At 37.9% G+C, this 22,623-nt stretch overlaps 1 protein-coding gene across 1 annotated transcript in view; it reads right to left on the minus strand.

The window, feature by feature from the left end:
• Positions 1 to 280: 280 nt before the first annotated feature.
• Stpg2 (sperm tail PG-rich repeat containing 2) overlaps positions 281 to 22,623 on the minus strand; it is a 504,085-nt gene continuing 481,742 nt past the window's right edge. Inside the window, exons 13-14 of the mRNA XM_021158500.3 lie at positions 4,777 to 4,925; positions 281 to 372 (exon numbers count right to left, since the gene is read on the minus strand). Coding sequence (XP_021014159.1) covers position 372; positions 4,777 to 4,925 — 150 coding nt within the window. The 3' untranslated portion in view covers positions 281 to 371. The remainder of the gene's footprint in view (positions 373 to 4,776; positions 4,926 to 22,623) is intronic.

Here is a 22,623-nt window from a genome sequence, read left to right on the forward strand (position 1 = left end):
CCAGGAGTGTAGCACATCCACAAAATAACAGAACTTGCTTTACGTTTACATGGTTTATGTTCAGAGCATCAATGCACTCTCTGGTGAGAGACAGATTCTAAAATTAAAAAAGATAAGCTTTCATTGGACATCTTTATTTAAGCCCACATTTCATATGGAGGCATCAAAAATATGTGTTTACAAAGAATGCAATGGAGAATATGAATATATATATATTATTTATTTATTTATATATCTTCTGTAATGGAGAAATTTGATAGAAAAATAGAATTAAATTTGCTACAACAACAGACTTTCCTCTTTGTAGAGGTTAGAATGGATACTGTCCTTTGAGCTGCTGATGTAGGATGTCACCACAATGGAAGTACATCTCTGAAAGAAGAAAGAAAACTTGTTTCAATAAGTTGTGCCTCTATCTGAGCCCACATATGCTTTCTGGTTGCTTCTTATTATCCCAAACAAGGAACCAGTATAGCAGTTCAGCCAAGCATCCTAACTGTGGAATACCTTTTAAAATGTGCTTCTTTATTTAAAAAAACACACACAATTAACTAAGGAGCTTCAAGTAGTCCCTCCCCGGAAACATGGCCTTTGGGTTGGACTAATGGTCTGCTGGACACTGGGGCTTCATAAAAATGGATGTTAGTGTGTGATCTGAACCTGCAACCATGTGGACGTTGTATCCCAAGAGTAGCACATCTAACGAGATGAACCTGAGAGGGAGTCAAGAGGGAGTACCAGTTAATATGCTCTTAATTCTTTTATGGTCTAACTTAATACACTGGCCATTAGGAGGGACAAATGGTCTGGGAGCAGAGGTCTTTCACAGTGCTGCTACAGCAGCAATAAGCACAGTGCAGTTACTTATATAATATGCTTGTAGCATGTAGGAAGCTCTATTAGGATTAATCTGTGGAGAAATGGTAGCCTTTTCCTAAGCTTTGTGTCTGTGAGACTATACATGACAAATATTGCTTTGATACCTTCTAAGGAAGAAACCCTTGAATACAAATGACTTGATAGAGGGAAACCTGAGATTATGAGAGTTTGTTCAGGTTCCATCCCTCTGACCATCTGATATGACTTTCCAAACCAAGAGGTGGTTGTTTTCTATCAACCACACAACATTGCTCTGCTGTCTTGATGTCTCCCCTGTTACACACACTTGGGTTGGGTTGGTGTCAGCAGATGGTGTCACTCATCTCCTTGAGAGTTAGTATAGTAGCTCAGCAGAGCATGAACCTTCTCTCTAATTGTGTCATAATTACACATGCTTTGCTTTTTCCCAGAAATTTAAGTAAAGATGGAGACTCCATCAGATTTACTGGAGTCCAAAATATTCCTAAATGGAAATCTGGCAGGTTTCTCTAAGGGTTTGCACTGACAACGGCAAACATGTCTAAACATGGAGAAGATGGGAGGAGGTCCTCTTGATCATCTGTAATGCTGAATTTAACTAATGAGTACAAATGTTAACATAAAGAGAATAGATCCTTGCAGAAGACTGGGAGACTGGGTATAAAATTCCCCTTGCTGGGCAGTGGTGACACACACCTTTAATCCCAGCACTTGGAAGGCAGAGGCAGGCAGATTTCTGAATTTGAGGCCAGCCTGGTCTACAGAGTGAGTTCCAGGACAGCCAGGGCTACACAGGGAAATCCTGTCTCGAACCCCCCCATCAAAAAAAAAAAAAAAAAACCCATGATTCCCCTTTTTTACAGTTGTAAATGTTCACTGAAGATACCGGGTTTCAGGAATTGAAACACAAAAGAGAAAACACTAAAGAATTATGATAATAAGAAGTGTTAGATATGGCAATGAGCAATGTATTATAGACTATGTATCTGAAAAATCATATTACGAAGAACATTATTGTCTAAATACACATCAAGGAAGGAGGCCACAGAGATCGCCAGAAGAACCAGGGACCTGTGGAGAGAGATAAGGAGCACGTAATCTAAGGCAAGCCTGTGATCCCTGTGAGGGAATCAATGGGGCAATGCTGAGGAGATAAGAAATCACTCTGAAAGGCTCCATCCAGCAGCTGACGCAGACAGACACCCGCAGCCAAACAGTAGATGGAGCTTGGGGACTCTTATGGAAGAATAGGAGGAAGGATTGCGGGCCTCAAAGGGAATAGGAACTCCACAGGAAGACCAACAGAGTCAAATAACATGGCCCTTGGGACTCTCCGAGACTGAACCACCAACCAAAGGACATACACAGGCTGGACCTAGGCTTCCCCACACATATGCAGCTTGGTCCCAAACAACTGGACCAGGGGCTATCCCAAAAGCTGTTGCCTGTACGTGGATATGTTCGTCTAGCTGGGCTGCCTTGTCTGGCCTCAGTGGGAGAAGATGTGCCAGGCCTCCCAGAGACTTGTTATGCTAGGGTCGGGGCAGAGGGAACACTGAAAGAATACCCACCCACTCAGAGGAGAATGGGAGGGGAAAGGGGGGAAGGATTATGACCTGTAGTGATGTAAGGTGAATACATAATAAATAAGTAACTTTTTAGAAAGAGAGGAATCAGTCACAAAGTGGGTAAGAGACTAAGCTCAGATTTTGCCATCTTCAGGGTCCTACAGGCAGAACTTGAAGAGACAGAAAGAACACGTGGGGAACCCCCACATTGTACTGCTCTCTAATGGAAGATATTTTTCAAAGCCCATGTGCATGTGGCCCACAGACCAAAAAGTAGTGTTAAAAATGACAGCTAAAGATTTTACCAGTGGCACAGTGTCTAACCGTCGCACAAGAAGGAGGAAAGCAGACAGAAGGCAGGCATGGCAACCCATTGACTGCCTCCCCACCCCCCACCCCCCCTCCCCCCGGTGACAGAGGGTTAGTGCCTGAGAAGTGAGTGAGTGATGAGAACTCCATCTCCTGACAAGTGAGGGAGCCATGTTCTGAAGAGGCTGATACCAGCCTCTTACACATCCCTGTGCAGGCTGTCTGTGCTGCAGGAACATGGGCATCAGAGCATCAACTGTGTGGTAAGCTTTCATAAGCAACATTGATAGAAGCAAAGTATTAGCCATTTTGCCAGATATGGAGAAGAGACAGAAATGAGAAGGCAGACAGAGCCTATAAGCAGGGCCAAGTCTCAGTGGGAGTCAGGGCTGCCTTCTATGGTTTAAACATTATGGAGAATGAAATGACCAATGCCAACAAGGCAAAACTTATACATACTAGTCAAAGGGAAGTTTTGGAGTTGAAATGAAAACATGATTTCCATTAGGAACACAGTAGATGGACTTATCTTCACGTTAGGTGATGGACGGTTCAAGAGCTAGAGGAAGTTCTTCAGAAAACAGAGAATAAAACGGAAATGAAGTAGTTACAGTGCTTATGAGAACACGTGGGATTCATTAAACATGGCACAAAAATGCTCCTCACCAGACTGTGAAGTCAGGGTGAGAAGGAATATAGAACAGCAATATTTGAAAATATAATAGGCTATAATTTTTATGACTAATAAAAATCTCCACCAAATTACACCATGCCAACTATTAGCAAACATCAAAGAACAGTGCAGAAGAAGGTGAAGGCAATGTGGAACATTGAGTCTGTGTGGGGGCCGTTGTTTTGTTTTATTCTGAAGCTCTGAAAGAAGATAAAAGACACACTCTTCAAAGCAAAACAGCTCATTAGGAGAGTAGGAGACAGATACTGGCAATTTTGATATGCAGAAAGAAAATATTTACTAAGCTAGATTTCCTTAATTTAGCAAAAAACATTTTCCAAAAATTAAAATAAAACAAGAACATTGCTTTTTCTATACAAAATACTTATATATTCACTCATGTAAATTGCAGATATTCCAATATAGGTCATCAGTGACCAATAGAATTATACTTTTAACCACAGATACTTTTATACTTACTACAAAACAGTGAAGAAATAAAAACCAGAATATTTTATTTAGCTTAAAATGTCTGAAATATTTTCTAGCATATAGTGTAAAATATTTTAACTTGGGTATTCTTAACCTTCATAAATGTAAATATCAGAGTTATTTATATTTGATCTCAGGGATACTAATAAGGAATTTAATTTGTTTCTCTAGTACTCTGTGATGTATCAGAATTTGAAGGTTTAGATGTTTATTAACTTGATAAACAACTTGTTTGTTTAGAATCTAGTTCTGTAATAATTAATATAAAAGTGCTCAAGCCTTACAGTAAAATACCTTTTAACAGTATAAACATGAACCGGGAGAGTCTTTAGATACAGCACCTTCAATCTAAGTCCTATCCTACATTACAAAATAATCAAAGCCTGAGTTATTATCATAGTCATTGTGAGGGATTCAGTGGTTAGCTTACAGCTAGTAAGCTATTTGCTTCATAAGAGAGTATCTATTGTTTTTCTAAATGTACACAGAGGTACAATTTATTCAGAAGATATTCATTCTGCTATCATACAATCCAAAAATATCTGGCTCAAGCACAATATGAATTGACTATAATTTATTAAAATATATTTTATTTTTGTATTGCAAAACTAGTTAATTAAGATTCCATAACTTAATCATGTTAAGGTAACTCCTTTGTCTTGCCATTAAAAACAAAAAGAAAAACAGGTACTAAAAGCAGATTAGCAGTCTAATGTAGAAGCATGAAGTGGATTTTCCCCTCTTATCTCCTAATGATTACTTAGCATCATAAACCAGGTTGCTCACCTTGAGGGAAGTCAAGGGTATAACCAATACTGCAGTGAAAGCGCATGTTACATACATGTCTCTCCATGACTTCTTGTACAGCATACTTACCAGTTAAAATACTGTGATTTCTCTCTTTGAGATTTTTGGGTGGCTTTTTGTGATGGACAACCGGTATTTTCTCTATTAGGAGAGGATGAACACGGTAGAGTGACATTGTATGTTCTCTTCAGGAGAGAATGTCTTAAAAATGGACTGAGCTGTGGATAAAAAAGAAACAATTTATTTTAATTATATTATCTATATGCCTTAAAGGAGGCATTTTAGATAAATGAACAATGGTCTCATCGATACAAATTAACTCACTATATCATTCATTAACATATATACAATTTGGATTAATATTTATAAATGTTCTTTAACATGTAAAAAAGGTATTAGTCATGATCTTAACTAAATCTTACTTAATATCCTTGCTAAAATTTTATCTGTATATTATATATACTATATTATAATATATAATATAATATATGCTACAATTATAGTATATATAATATGTACATATTATATATCAAAATATGCTATAATTACAACTTATAATATATATATAGTATATGTCTATAAATGTGCGTGTATAATATTATTTCAGCATTATGAACATGAGCTAGGAAAATATGAGTCATTTACCTTGCCTAGGCAATATATCAATGAAAATATTGAAAAGAAAAACTTTGAAGCAAATTTACAAGTGACTAAATTCTAAAATTAATGAAATGTTTATTCACCCATTATTATCTACGTGTCTTTTTGGAAACATTTGTAAAATCGAGATAGTGAAATCATACACTGGGATGGTAAAATTGGAAGTCATAACTCTGGCGTTGTACTGCTGTCAGTGTTAAATGTAATCAGGTATGTGAGCAGACCAAAACTAGCACGCAGTGGTAACATAGCCCTGGCAACACCTCCTTTCCAACTATGCTGCCCTCCCACTGAGCACACACCATAGAATTTATGGAAGAGCAGGGAACTGAGAAGAGCAGTTTAAGGAAAGAGGTTGAGACTTCTGCATTCTAGGGCTTATAGTTTTCCATAGGTGTCAAGACCCAAAGGTTGAGAATCTCTGCTCTAGAGAGTTTTCCTCCATCTGTGGGTTAATCCTAAATAAAGCCTGTGCTGCCTTTGAGTCACGTGTTCTCCTGAGTGTTTCTCCTCCTGCCACTCTTACCCACCGAAAAACAGGATTAGAATAATAATATTCTAATTCTGAAATACTAAGATGTCATGGATTGGCCAAAAGCTGAGATACTAGTACATTTGAATTTATACACAAAAACATAGAGACAGAGTGGGTGTGTTAAGGCTCCATCTACATCAGAAACAAGAAATAACCAGTTTACCAAGGCCACTAGGGCACAGATTCCTCCAAGGCCCTTTCCTAAGAACACCTCATGCTAAAGATTTCAGATAAGGGAGGCCTCCCTTAAAACAAGGGCACCACACATGAGAGAAAAGCATAGGTCTAAACTATCTAAGGCAGTAGATGCTCATTCTGCAAACACAGTGGTGAATTAGAGAGAGAGGTGGCTTAAAGTATCAGCATTTTGCATCATATGACAAACCTACACTTCAAAAATGGGCATATTAACAGGACACAAGAGTCTGAATGAGCAGTTTGTATTAATAGACAGTAAATGACAACATATCATCTAGACATTGTGTACCTATAAAAATTAAAATGTAAATATTTTAAAAGTATAATCATAAAATATTACTGGTTGGTTTGTGTAGAATTTTATTTCAGAAAATCATCCTGATTATAAAAATTAGACAACTGCTTCAAACAAGACAGTGAATATTATTCCAAAAGCCTAAGATGAACTTTACACAATGGTCTTTAGATTTAGTAAAACAAGGAAATAAAATGTTGCCTTAATTACTTTACTGTGTTAAGAGTGTGTGGCTCCAAACCGTGTAACATCGAAGGATATGTGTGCACTACAGGACTTGAACTCACTAGAAAGCTGAACCAACAAAACACTAAAGCACAGAAGAAGATTCATGGAACACAGCCCACACCACCAGCCACCCATCGCTGGACCAAGGACCAAAGCAATACAGTGAGGAACTAAGAGCCTTCAGAGCTGTTCCACTAGGAAGCCAGAGAGAAACAGCATTAGTGATGCTGCCATCATGCAGATGCTGTGATAACCAAAGAGAACCATCAGAAGTCTGATACTGAGTGACTAAGCTGAAGTGATGTGGAAGAGCACACCTAATCTTCAGTTCTAACCCACAACTCTGTTCTTCCTAACTCACAGGCAAGCAGGAGAAGGAGAAACTTGCCACCCTTACTTGAGACTGGGAATCAGTCATTTTTCATTTCTATCATTTTATGCCTGAAGATAGCCCTGAATGTGGCATATGACTTTGGTGTATTTGAGCTTCAGAGAAATCATGTGCAGACTGTGTCTTTTAAAACCCCAAAGTGTCAGAAAGTACATTCCTGCAGCAAAGAGGAGCCTAATGTCCACTTAAGAGTTTTATATTATGCATCATATGGCTTGCAAAACTGATTTAAAATTAATCTGAACTAAGAACAATTCATATATGCTGTTTCCTTTAAATGATGATGAATGTACTTGAGGCAGGAATTACAGTTGAGGGACAGTGAATCCACGTTTAAAAGCTATGTTTCTGTCTCAAACACTTAATGAAATAAATTTGAATATGTTCTAATTTTCTATTGGTTATGGCTTTCAGCAAAGTTATAAATAATATGGTATATATTCACTATGTGCCATAAAATATATTTCCTAAGTCAGTTTCATCACAAGGGATTATTAGCACATATTTATTCATATGCTTTCTTGGATTAAAAGTATATATTTTCTTCTCCAGAATAATGAATGCCTTTCCAAATAACAATAAGACATATTTTTTTCTTAAATGAATTACTTTGTTCCTTGTGAGAAAAGAAAATAATAGGGTTGCTACTTTTGTTATATATATGTGTGTGTAGATAGATTGGTAGACAGACAGACAGATAGATAGATAGATAGATAGATAGATAGATAGATAGATAGATAGATAGATAGATAGATGATAGATAGATAGATAGATAGATAGATAGATAGATAGATAGATAGATAGATAGATAGATAGATAGGAGTATTGAAACTATTAGCAAATAACTTCAAAAATTCACAGTCCAGAAATACTAAGATCAAAACCTCTTCCAAAGAAAAGGTGGTTAGAGGAATATAGTGACTAATGATTTATTCTGGATGTGAAATATTAATCAAACAGTTAGGGGAATTGGAATATGATCTATATTACAGATAATAGAACAGTAACAATGTGAGAATCCCTGAATGTTAATCACTGCTTTGTAGTTTCGGGAAAGAATACCTTCCTTGCAAGGAGATAAAATTTGATGTACTTAAAAGTGAAAGATTATGATACATTATAGACCTAATAATGTCATAAAATGGTTTATAGCAATTTATAGCTCTTCATGTGTGAGGGAGAATAAAAAAGAGACATGGTAGGGACATTTAAAACATATTTCATGCAAAAATTAAAATATTAACCTTTGGATGTTTTTCCAAATACATTTACCAATGTGTAAATCGTATTTTTTTTTTAATTTTACGTGTTTGGGTATTTCCCATGTATCACAATGGGCCTGGTGCTCTCCAAGGCCTGAATAAAGAGAGTAGGACCCACTATAACTGGAGTTACAACTGGTTTGAGGCCATGGGTGCTGGGTCCCGGGGATTGAACCTGGGTCCTCTCTCTGAAAGAACAAGTACTTTAAACCACTGGACCATCTCTCGCGCCTCACAACATGCAACGTTACAGTGAAGTCTCTTCTCTGCTTCTCTAGCATTCAACTACTCTTCAGGTGTGGTCATTAAAATCTGTCTTCCTCTACAAATGGAAGTTCTGGACCGGAGTGCTGGATCGACAGTTAAGAGCACTGGCTGTGGAGAACAATGTCTCATTCTTTGGGTGAGCCAAGGAGTCTGTGACTCAGGGATCAGTGCAGGAGACGGTGCCGAAAACTTTAAACCAGAATACCAGGGAGTCTTCAGTACAGATGGTGGCATAAACAAGACTAAACAACAGCAAAAGGGATGGGCATATTAACATGGAAGAGAAAGTGTTTGTAGGGTTCCACCCGTAGACAAAGAGTACAGGCCACTAAAGACTGCTGGGAGAAGGGGAATTAGTCTCTCCAAGGAATGAGCCCCTTATTGGCTGTCCAATGTAGAGTGGTCAGCCCTGAAGCCATGTATACACAATGAAAATGGACTCAATGGTGTGTATTTACATGTTTGTGCATACACATGCAGATGATTACACATATGTATATAGAAAGGCTATCAGCTCATGAGTGGGATGGGCATGGGAGGAGGTGGAGTGAGAGTACCAGGGAGGGGCTGGGTTTTATGCTCAGAATTCTATCTAAGTCCCCTTACATGTTATGCATGTGCTAGTCTAGCAATGAACTACCTTTAGACACAGCAATGTCTGCTTTGATGTTAGACAATTCCAAACTATTGAGAATTTTGTAAGTTTTTAAATATGTATTAGTGAGCTATTTTGTGGCCTTCTAATCATCTAATATATCAGTTCTACCCAATGCTCTTATAGTACTAAGTGTCTTTCATTTTTCCTCTCAGTATCATTATATAATACGGTTCTTTAATGCTTCATTCTTTCAAACAACTCTAGGGTACCAGAAAGCGACATGATGTGCAACATCGGGGTATACCTCAGAGTCAGGAAACCAGAACTTGAATTATCCTTTGCAGAGAATTTGCAGCATATTTATAGGAGGAAACTTAGTCCTGTCTCCTGATTTATCCACCCTCCCACACTACGTCATTTTCCCACCCATCTGAGACTGTATTCCCGCATCCTGACTCTTCAGATGCAGAAAGGCTTACTCTGAAAACCCCTTGAAGGATTTCAATATTGCCTACCTCAGCTTGTCCCAGCCTGCCACGCACGTTTCTGCTTCTCACTTGTTGCATGGATTGCATCATAATTATGTCCTGTATTATTTCTTACCTATTCCAGAAGCTTCGTACAGTACTCGAAACTATATCTGACATTAAAACACATAAAATTCTTATTTTGTTTTGATTTGGTTTACATTCTGAGATCATTTGGTCACTCTGTCAGTTTCTAGAAAAATCCTCTGCTAAAATTATATTGTGTGTTACTTTTCTATCTTCTTTACTCCCCATTTTAGATTGTTGCTACACAGATTTAACTATCACAAACTTCTCATGTATTATTTCAGTCGATATTGATTTTAAAGTATCATATATATATACACATATATACATATATATATATGCAAACAAATTATAATGATTTTCAGAAAAGCACTTCTATAGAAGCAGTACTTGTCTACTCAAGAGTAAAACCACTGCCAGTTCTCCAAAAACCCCTGTGTCTATACCCAGACTCATCCCTTCAGTCTACCTCACACCTTCACTGTAGCCACAGAGAGGACCTCTGTTTGTGTCTGGCTTCATTCATTCACATTAGGCTTGGGATACAGATCCCTGTGGTTAAGTATTCTTCTCATTTTTTCCATGTACTCGTTTTATAAACACACTAAAGTAAAGCACTTTATAAACTGCTTCTGTTGATCATTATAGATAGTTTCTAGTTTCAGCTATAAAAGTTAGTGCTACTGTCCATCAATGTACATGTCTGCTAATACATACAGGTAAACACTTCTGTTATGGACCCAGAAGAGTAGCTACTAGGTCGAATATCTGCACATTTAGTTTTACAAAACTGACCAAGGAGTTTCTTCATTTATCCAGGAATTTCGTGTGTTCCTACCCTTTTTCAAATGTTCTGTGCCTTTTGTCCTCATCTTATTCCTATATTTTGTCAGTGTTAATGGAAATAAAGTGGTGTGACAGTGCCACAAACAGAATGTTTGTGTGTCCCCAGAACTCACATTCTACAACTTAGGCCCAGTGTGTTGGTCTAAAGTGGTTCAATAGCTAGGTTCTTGTATTTAGAGGCAGCGCTCATGAGAGAGATTGGTGTTATCATATGACAAAGAGGAAGATAGCTAGCTTTCTGCTCTGTGAGGATGTAAAACCAGGGAAGTCATATGCAAGCCTGAGAGAGCTCTTACCAAAACCCAACCACACTGCAGTCTGACCTTGGAATTCCAGCTTTCAAAAATTTAGGAGCAAATTTATTTTGTTTGTAAGCCAATCTCCATATACAATTATGTTAAAACATAGCAAGTTATCAAAAGCAATATAGGCTAAATTTACTATCTTTAGCTTTACTGCTTGTGTGTGTGTGTTTTTGAATACACACACACACACACATATACACATACACACACACACATATATATACATATGCATACATATACATACATATACATGTACATACATACATACATAAATATATACATATACATATATACATGTACATAAACCTACATATATATGCATATACATACAAACACGCATATATGTACATATATACATATACATATATACATATACGTGTGTATATAGTATATGTACATATTCATATGTATACATGTATATAAATATGATACCTAATATATAATCATATAATGTATATGCATGTATGTGCCTATAATAGTTGATGCTGTCAACTTGACAGGATCTAGCATCACATGGTATATAAGCCTCTAGACATGCCTGTGGGAGTCATCTGATTATTAAGAAAGGAAGGCCTGCCCGGTGTTTTTAGTATCCTTTCTCTGGTTCAGTTCCTGGAGTGTATAAATGAACAAAGGAAGTGAGCACTAACATGGATTCAGCACTCTGCTACTTTAATGAAGATGAAATGTGACCAGGTGCTCCAGGCTCTGGCTGCCTTCACTTCACAATAAACCCTTCCCCCTCAAATGCATAAATGCTCAGGGCATTTTATCATACCAATAGGCAAAGATGCTTACAGACTTTCTTCTATTTCATCTTTTCAGAACTTTTACTCTATTTACTTTTCATGCTTAGATAAACAACGCATCTAGAACTGTTTCTGTTTGTGACCTAAGGTATCAGTTCCCCACTTTCCCCACATGAAAGGCTCTTGTATACTGTATGGAAACAACACCTGTTAATAAAAACCTGATGGCCTAGTAGCAAAATGCACGAAGTAGAAGGAAGGAGCTCTGGGAGGGAGATTGGAACTCTGGGAGATAGTCAGACATGGAAGTGTTCTCCAGCAGGGCTCTGAGGAAGTCAGACATATGAAACTGGAGAGGCTACCAGTTATGCAGCAGACATAGAATAGCTTAAATGGGTATAATAAGCTATGAGTTAGTTGGTGGACAAACACGTAACAAAAGGCCATAAGCACTGTGCATAAGTGAGCCTTCCAGTCATTACTCAGGAATTGGGGCACAGGTGGAAAAGCCCAAGGTTACAAATGGCCTATGAGGTGAGCATTATTTCTCAGTGAGATCAACTTCCCTGGTATAAGGCGTTATTGCCAAATCTCTAAGGTTCATTAATATTTGTTAAATACACTCTTCCATTTGTTGACCCCATGTCAGTTATTACAAAGTGGGTTCTAGATAGAACCCTAAGACAAGCTCATAACTCCTAGAAGGAAAGTGTTGGTGTGCATGTGTTCCACTATGTTCATAGCGGCCGTATTTGTGATAGCCAGAAGCTGGAAACAACTTGGATGTCCCACAACAGAAGATGGATAAAGAAAATGTGGTTCATTTACACAATGGAATACTACTCAGCTATAAAGAATGAGGACGTTCTGAGTTTTATAGGCAAATGGACAGAAAATACCATCCTGAGTGAAGTAACTCAGACCCAAAAGGACATGCATGGTATGTACTCACTAATAAGTGGATATTTGTCAAAATAAAAAAAAAAAAAGAGTACAGAATACACAAGATACAGTCCACAGAACTCAAAAAGGTCAACAAGCTGAAGTGCCTAAGTCAGGACACCTCAGTTCCACTTGGGAGGGAGAAGGAAGCAACCACAAGTGGGGAGTGAGGAAAGTGGGAGGGAAAGTGCATGTGGTGGGGGGGGAGGTTGCGGAAGAACATGATATGATATTGGATGAGAGAAAAGGACTGAAGCCCTGAGGGCCAGCAGAAAGAATGGAAACAGGCAACGTGTGGAGGTAGGAGTGTACCAGAGACCTGGGAGGTGAGAGATTCTCAGGACTTAAAGGAAGGGACCTTAGATGAAATGCCCAATAGTAGGGAGAAGGAACTTATAGAGTCCACCTCCAGCAGGAAGACAGGGCATCAAGTAAGGGATGGGGTTGTCATCCCACAGTCACAACTCTGACCTGTAAGCTTTTTCCTGTCTGAAAGAACTGCAGGGATGGAAACCAAGAGGATCCTGAGGAAAAGAAGGTCCAGTGACAGGCCCAAAGTGAGATTAAACTCAAGGGGAGGTCCCAAGGCCTGACACTATTACTGAGACTATGGAGGGCTCACAAAAAAGGACCTATCATGACCACACTCCATAAGATCCAACAAGCAGCTGAAAGAGTCAAATTCAGATATTTGCACCCAATCAATGGACAGAAGCTGCTGACCACTGTGGTTGCATTGGGGGAAAGCTGGAAGAGGATGAAGAGGAGGATGACCCTGTAGGAGAACCAGCAGTCTCAATTAACCTGGACCCCCGAGATCTCTCAAACACTGAACCACCAAACAGACAGCACATACCAGCTGATATGAAGTGCCCAACACACATAAAGCAGAGGACTGCCAGGTCAGGGTTCATTCAGAGATGATGCACCTAACCTCAAGAGACAGAAGGCCCCAGGGAGTGTAGAGGTCAGGTGAGGTGGAGGGTGGGAGTGGGGACATCCTTGTGGAAACAGGGGTTGGGGAAGAGATATAGGATCTGGAATGTCAGAAGGTGGACCAAGGGGGGGGAGATAAAATCTGGAGTGTAAAAAAAAATTATTTAAATATATTTTTTTTAAAGCTGAAGAATTGTTTTCAAAACTGCTGCCCAGGTTCCTTCCTAAGGAGAATGCCTTCAGCTCTTATACCATGGCTTTGCAGTCCTACCAGCCACTACTCTCAATATGTTTTTGCATCAGTGATTTTTATCGGTATGTAGTAGAATATTAGTGTTATTCTAATCTATATGTCTTAAGAAATGTGGATCAGGTTTCTAAATACTTTTAAATACTTATCTGTTGGTCATTATGTTCAGTTATCATCACCATGAAATCATAGAAAAGACTATACTTATGCCCTGTGCTGTGTTTTTTTAAATTTATATATATATAAACAATCTGGTGCACAAACTGACTGTTCCACATCCCATTTATCCTCCCTACTACCCTGTCTCCATGAGTATGTCCACATCTCTCAACCCCCACTCCATCAGACCTCCCCAGTCCCTGGGGCTTCCATCTCTTGAGGGTTAGGTACATCTTCTCTAGCTGAACTCAGGCCCAGCAGTCCTCTGCTGTATGTGTGTTGGGGGCCTCATATCAGCTGGTGTATGCAGCCTGGTTGGTGGTCCAGCATCTGAGAGATCTTGGGGGTCCAGATTAATTTAGAGTGCTGGTCCTCCTCCTCAGCTTCTTCCAGCCTTTCCCTAATCCAACCACAGTGGTCAGCAGCTTCTGGCCATTAGTTGGGTGCAAATATCTGCATCTAACTCTTTCAGCTGCTTGTGACATGTACTCTTACACCATCACCTAATGGCTTTCAGTTTTTTCACAATTGTGTCAGGTTGGGCAGTGGTGGCACACACCTTTAATCCCAGCACTTCGGAGGCAGAAGCAGGCAGATTTCTGAGTTTGAGGACAGCCTGGTCTACAGAGTGAGTTCCAGGACAGCCAGAGCTACACAGAGAACCCTGACTTGGAAAAAAAAAAAAAGCAAAAGACAAACAAACAACAGCAACAACAACAACAAAAACCCAAACAGTTGTGTCAGACACCGTTCTTTCTCCGAGGGAGTTGTCCTGTATTATGGAAGTAGTTATCTTCTCTCTGGCTGACTTCTCAGCTTCTAAACAAAGCTGGCAATGAAGTGCTGGAGACCAACCACGATTTTGTACTCCATCAAGACGGCAGTCTCTAGGAATCACTGGCTTTTAGTTTGTGAAACTGCTCTGTAAGCATCCCAGGCTCCAATGGCCTTGGCTCTAGGTAATACCTGTGCCCACCGGACTTTCCATTCTGAGTTCTAGAACACTGAAGATTTGCTAGCACTGACTGTGCGTATCTCATGGTCTACTGAAGTGCCACGCTGTGAACTGTTCATGAGTGTTTGCACCCATAGTTTATATACGCTCATTTACCCTCATAGTAGTTTGTGAGTTGTTGTTCTTGTTATCTCATCTTCGTGATTAGGGATGAAAGTAAGCTCAAGTGAAACCATTGAAAAATGAGAAACAAAAATAACAACAAAAGAAACAATGTCATCAAAATATTTTTGATTCACATATACATGATTCTATAGTTTTAAAGAATCCTTAAAATCTAATTATCATTAAACTATGTGGTAATAAAAAATGTTATGCATATCTCTGACTTAAATAAGCCCAACACTTAAAATATTCCTGAGAGGTAGCAGCCATATCCAATCTGCAACATCAAGGCCATTGGAATCCCTGCCTGGTGCCAAACCTTCAGTGAGTTTACATAGGCTTTCCCTGTAGATAGTCGACTCATGCTAGAGCTAATGCCTATCAGTTTTGCTCATTAGTATTTAGTTATTTCCCAATTACTGTACTATGACTTTTTTACAGTTTTGTTGTAGTGGCTGCTTTATTTTTGTGTTTTATAGCATTGATGACAGAATACATGCACAATGCAAAAACTGACTAATGAATTCCTTTAAAAACATACTCTAGCAGTGCTCAAAATGATACTATGCTTATATACATCTCACTTCAATATATACTTAATTTTACTAGAATGATTTTCATGAATTTTCTTTAAGATAGATCACTGACACAGAATTAGTAAGTTAGAGCAATTCAGACTATGAATTTAAGCTGTTCCATTTTCATTGCTTAATTTATCTGTTGCATCTTACCATTAATAATTTCCAATCAAGTTCTTGTTAATTTGCTGAGAACTCAGAAATAACTGGTTCACTTGAAGACTACATCTTGGTTTCTGGTAATAGGGTAAATCTTCTTAACTAACTCTTGTCAGGTTAGTTAGGAAGGGTTCTCATCTGAGCTACACTCTTCATATTTAAATCATTCAGTGCCTCATAATTTTTGTGCGGGTGTGGGAACTGAGTCTTCTTTTCCATCACTGAGACTAAGAAGTTCTTAAGAACAGTTGGCTCATAGCAAGTGATCTCTGATTTGTTCCTTCTGATTACTATCACAATTGGTGTAAGGGGAGAAAGGGCATGTGCATAGCAAGGTATGCATGTGGAGGTCACAGAACAACTTTGTGGAGTCATTCGCTTTTTCTATATTTTATATTCATTTTGAAGGACACTCGGATTGTCAAGTACGTGTGACAAGTGATTTTACCCACTGAGCTATTTCACTGGCCGTCTCTGCTGCTATAATTTTAAATAATATTGTTTTATTTCTCTCTAAAATGTTAAATGTTATGATTTTTTCATGCATAAGTTGTAACATTTTAGAAAGCTAAATGACTACATGTTTCTTTTATGGGATTCTTCCATTTGTAGTTCTTAAGATATTATTCATCTCTTCCTGGACTTGGTGAATTTAGCCAAAATGGATATAAACACAGTAAAACTGTTAGATTGTGGTTGCAGAGATGGATCACTGGTTAAGAGTACTCCCTGCTCTACCAGTGAATCCAAGTTCAGCTCTAGCATCTTATCATGTTGCTTACAACTACATGTCACTCCAGACCCAAGGGAGCCAACACACTTTGCTATCTTCCAAGAGCCAACCCCAATTCTACATACTACCTACCCCCTCCTTCTCTCTCTCTCTCTCTCTCTCTCTCTCTCTCTCACACACACACACACACACACACACACTCACAACTAGGTAAGTAAAATAAATATTAGTGCAAACCAAGTTAACTGAAATTAAAAAGAATGAAATTAGTTAATATAAGAAACTAAGCAGGTGATCATTTTCCATGTCTTCTCTGATGTAGTACATTATGCATTCAAGTAGGAGATGTGATTTTATATAAGTTCAGAAATAACTATGAAGTTCTCAAGATATTTGCAGTAGACTTTTTGGTACCAGTGCTGGTGTAGTCAAAACTCAAAAATGTGTAAAAAAATAGTTAACATTTTAGTGACATTTTTAAAAAGTTCATAGCATTCAAACGAAATACTGTAGCTGAGAAGTTGAAAATGACTAAGTTATCTCCAGCATATAAGAAAGGTCATGAGGAGTGCCTACCCACTGAATCCACCCATCTGCTGGGCAAGCCATAACCAGATAGAGCTTTGACATTATTACAGGTGGAAGAGATAAGCCAGGTTCATTGATTATATTCAGAATTTAATACTATTATTCCTCCTTGATTTTCATGGCAACAATTAAGAGATTTTCCATTTCTCAAATTAAAATGTTAAAAGTATACATTTTTATTGATGGTTTTAATGTTTCAAATATCAAATTCTTAATGGTAAAATCTTAATTGTACATTAGCATAATCAAAATCTCTCATTTTGCTCACATTTTAAAAATGAAAAACATCTTGTTTCAATACTAATGGCAAAGTAAAAGAGAATAAGCAGATAACTTCTCAAAAGAAGTGTTCAAGTTTAAAATAAATTACATGTGTAATGAGTTCAATGATTCATTTTACATTCATACAGTATTCATATTATATGAACCAAAGGTATATTAATAATAAAGTGATTTTAGAAACCTATTAAAAGGAGACCAGTTCTTCAGATGATTATACTATAAATGGAATTTGGGGGAAATGTAAAAGCAAGCAAAGAGGTTAAAAAGTTTAGACATTTGTTGACTGGGTCAGGAGAAAATCCTGGTCTCCTAACATTGAATAGTTAGATTGTGGGGAAGGAACACTGCCAAGAAATACACATGAAATGAAAGTCATCTTGTAGTCTGAATGGAAATGTGTCTGATAGTCATTAAGACTGTTTCGCAATTCCTTTAAAGAGGCAATTCCATGTACTGCCACAAGAATGGATTTTCTTGGAAGCAGGACATCTCTCAGGCACCTATGTAAAGTATTATAAGCCATAAGCTTTCTAGTCTATTTAGAAATGCTAAATCATCTATAAAAGATGAGAATATCGGAAATGACCATTGAGATGCTTGCATTATTTTACAACATGTCATCTTAAAAGTGAATCCTATGGCTAAACTATAAACAAAACCAGTCATGGATTTCACTTATAACTAATAAAGACTAAAGAAATACTTCTACCCCAGTAAGAAGGTTCACAAGGCTTTGAGACATTAGTTTGAGAATAAAAGCTTTGTGTATAACATTTTCTTTAATTTCACAATTCTTTAATGTCTGTGAGAATGGAAAAATGCCTATTAAATTTATGAATGTTTAAGTGTGATAATGCCAAGTTATTTCTTTGCAATCCAAAAACTCATGATTGAGTAATTTAAGTTTGTTCTTTCATTGTTAATTAGTCAGGAGTAAGAACTTTTCTCCTCTGACTCATGGAAGGAAAAGTCCCATTTATGCACTTTCTGGCTCAGTTGCTGCAGTTGATGTCAACAAGGATGGCTGTTCCCTGTGATTCTCACTCAGCTTTAGTGCTTCACCCAGAATGCCTATTTTGCACTCATTAAATATCTGTTTCTTGGACTTTTGATCTTTGTACAAGGTAAAACCCTGATAATGGTTTTAAAAAATCAGTTTCTCTGTATATGGTTGTTATAAATACAACCACGTTTTCATTTCTTTCCCCTTTGTCTTCTAAGCACTATAGAGGGGCTGATTGAGTATCTAAAACACACCAACTATGGGGCAAGTGGACTATGCCACTAGACAGAAGAACTGGTGAGGTCGAAGCAGGTTCAAGAACCCTGATAAATCGCATAATTGAGAATGTCTCACAATGGAACTAGCTACCTGCCAAGCTCTATTTGCCCTGGAACACTCAGATGTCCCACAATTGATACAGAAAATGTGGTTCATTTGCACAATGGAATTCTTAGCTATTAAGAATGAGAGCATCTCGAGTTTTACTAGAAAACATCATGCTAGTGAGCTAAATCAGAATCAAAAGTACATGCATGGGGCTTATCATGACTGCCCTCTGAAATGCCCAACAAGCAGCTGAAAGATTCAGATGCAGATATTTGCACCCAACCAATGGACAAAAGCAGCTGACCCCTTGACTGAATTAGGGAAAAGCTGGAGAAGCTGAGGGGGAGGGTTACCAACCCTATAGAAAGACCTGAGTCTCAACTAACCTGGACCCCCAGGATCTCTCAAACCACCAACAATGCAACATACAACAGCTGATATGAGGCCCCCAACACATACAGCAAAGGACTGCCAGGTGTGGACTCAGTCAAAGAAGATGCACCTAACCCTCAAGAGACTTGGGGCCCCAGGGAGTGGGGAGATTTGGTGGAGTGAGGGGGTGTGGGGACATTGTCTTGGAGATGGGGAGCGGGAGAGGTGAGGGATATGGAACAGTTAGGGAGTGGACTGGGAGGGAGACAAAGTCTGGACTGTAAAATAAATAGGAAAGAATAAAAAATATGTTGAAAGAAAAAGGATTTTATTAGAGGCCATTGTTTCTTCTCCTTCTGGCTAGATATATTCATTTTATATAGATAGTATTTCTGGTGATATATTCCCTTTCTTTTTTTTATGTTTAGTGCTTTATCTCTATATAATTTCTTAAACCAACAAAATTTATCTATGCAGTTTTTTTCTTCTGATCTTACCCTCGTGTCTTCCATTATTATAGCTAAACGAAAATACCACAAAAATATTATATAAAAAAACACAAAACATCATTTTCAATGTCAAGATTTTAAATTAACATTTTAAATACTACTATATAGATTAAGCTTAGAATTAAGTTCTACATAGCAAAACTGATTCTTATTCTTTGATGAAAATATACATTTCAGGCCTCAATCAAGCTTTTAGAATTTGTGGGTCAGAGACCATGGAGACTGTGGAAATTGTCTCCAAAAATTAATCAGAGAAGTTATCATGACTATTCTCTTTCCCTATTTGTGACAAGTTATTCTGACTCAGTCGTAGAAATCAATCCAATATTGGGAATAACAGTCTTCACTGGGAAGATTCCTTCTGGACATTTTCAGAGACATATTTGAAAATTGACCATTGCCGTATATGAAGTTACATTTGCAGTGGATAAATTGGACAGGATCTGGACTTCTGAACAAGTGTTAGCGCATGCTTTAAGGCTCTCAACCTTTTATTGTCATGTTAAAATCACTTTTGTTTCTTCTACAGTATTTAATGTTAATTGTATTGATTGTACACTTTCTAATTGTGTCAGTGTATTGAAAACTGGCATGTCTGTTATGGTGGTCTATCAACCAGCTTTTGTTTTATTGCCTGTGAGTATTACAGGACCCTGGTATTCTGAAAAAAGGCTTGCAAGTACTGGAAGAAGTGAGTCAGGCTTTAAGCAGAAGCAAGAGGGTAGTGGGCTTGATCATTTCTGGTATAGCGGCTTTAATTACATTAATAGATAGCACTGCTGTTTCTGCAATTGCTTTGACTCAACAAGTTAAGACGGCTACTTTTGTTAATCATTTTGCAAGTCAGGTACTAATGTTCTGGGTATTCAAGAAGATTTATATAGGTGTTTGGAGCAACAGACTGATGCTCTTTATTCCAATTATTAGAGAGGAGGTTCAGAGTTTAAGAGTAACAAGCCATCTCCTCAAGAGTCATGCTAAATGCCAATAGATTTGTATTACTTCTAAAATTTACAATAATAGTCACTCTAATTGGAAAAAAAATTCAAAGATACTTGCAGGGTAGTTAACATAATTCTAACACCTTGCTAGAGGTTTTAACTTTTCATAGTGAGATTATGAATTTAAAGAATGCTGCTCTGCTGAGCTTTGATGTTGCTGATATTGCTGATAAAATTATTCGTGGCCTGAGGTCAGTATTTCCATCTTGGTTAAGCTTCAAGAATGGCATATACAACTTGATCATGCTAGCCCATCTTATCCTGGGAATACTTTTAGTCCTGCCCATTAAAATAAAACTTGCCCTTAGCAACATCAACATGTTGGCAGCCAAAATACATGGCTTGAAACTAAAAATAAACGCCTAGACAGAGTTATTAATATAACAGCTGGCAGTCAATGATGGGTAAGTTCTGCACAGAGTCTTACCAACCTAAGACATACATACATTGCTTTTGATAATGCATCTTCCACAAAGGGTAAGGAAGGCATTCTTGTCAGAACTACCTAAGACAGGTACAGTCTTGTTTATGAAATAAAAAGGGGGAGATGTGGAGACCTTTGGGGGCCACTTGGCAGGAATCTGACATTGGGCCAGAACAAGGAAGTGGGCTTCAGGCAGAAATTTGACTTTGGACCATGACAAGGAAGTAAGCTTAGGGAGGAATCTAATTTTAGGATAGAACAGGGAAGTAATTTCAGGCAGGAATCTTAGGGAAGTAATTTTAGGATAGAACAAAGAAGTAGGCTTTATGCAAGAATCTGATTTTGGGCTAGGACAGAGAAGTAGGTTCAGATATTTTGGTCATCCTGATAAGCCCTTAGAAACAGTGATCACAGAAATTTATTGTTTATTGCTTTGTTTGTTCCCTGACTATTTGTGTTTATTGTACTGCTTGTTCCTCAGCCTAGAACTGACCTTGTTACTTGAGTGTAATTAAAGTGGTGTAAAAGCAGATTGGGGAAAACTAAACTCAGCTCAACCTCAGCCTCAGAACTGGCTGGGTTCATGCTTAAAAAACAAACTATAACTTGGATCAAAAATGGTGTTCTTATCAAATCATAATTTAGCTAAGGACATATGTCAAGCTTAGAACAACCTATATAATTTTTTTGTCATTTTTACATTAGAAAAGATATTCTTCCTAAATTTACTGTCTCATACTTAGTATTAAGTTCCGTGGACGAGATAAGCTTATTAATTCATTTAAAACTTTTAAAAACATATTCTATTATCAATAAAGCAAATTATATTTACAAAATATTATAAATTAATTGTATTAAAAAGTGATATTTAGGGCAAATATTAAAAAACACAATAATACAAAGAATTTCAAACTTCCACTGACTTCCAACTAAGTAGAGTGACTTAACACAGTGCATTTTACGGACAGCAAGATGGCGTAGTGGGTCTAATGACTTGCTAAAATCTGAGTTCAATTCTAAGAACGAATGCTGGGGAAAGGAACAACATTCTGGATAAACTGTCTTCCAACACACACATGCTACCATCCTAACTCATAGACACATGCACACACACCTGAACTTGCATACACACACACACACACACACACACACACACACACACACACACACAAACGCATATTTTCAAGGATAGACTACTTTAGTGTATTACGCTGTTGAACATTCCTACATCAATTAATAGCTCCAGTCCATAGGTGTTTACTATTGTTCCCCTGCAAGTTTGCTATAGTAAGAGGTGGGAAAAGATTGATCATTGTGCTCCTACATATCATGGACCTTGATATCTGGATACACATGGAAAGTAGAGCTCTGAGGACTTGCTTACTGCAAGAAGTCATGAGAGATAGGTGTCAGGTTTGTCTACAAAGAGTTTCCTGAAAGCTGGAAGGATCTGTTGCTGTTGAGATGAGGATGGACAGCAGAAAGCTGTTCTCAGAGAGAACTAGCTCTGTTCTGAGAAGCTCAGCAGGACAAGAATATGCTGCCAAGACTTCAGATAGAGTGGAATCCAGGATCCACAGTGTGGAAGCAGCAGGTGACTCCTGAAAGCTGTTCTCTGCCTCTACACTTGTGCTATAGAACATGC

The sequence above is a fragment of the Mus caroli genome, unplaced genomic scaffold (assembly GCF_978045245.1).
Source record: "Mus caroli unplaced genomic scaffold, Mus_caroli_1 scaffold_3, whole genome shotgun sequence".
Lineage (NCBI taxonomy): Eukaryota > Metazoa > Chordata > Mammalia > Rodentia > Muridae > Mus > Mus caroli.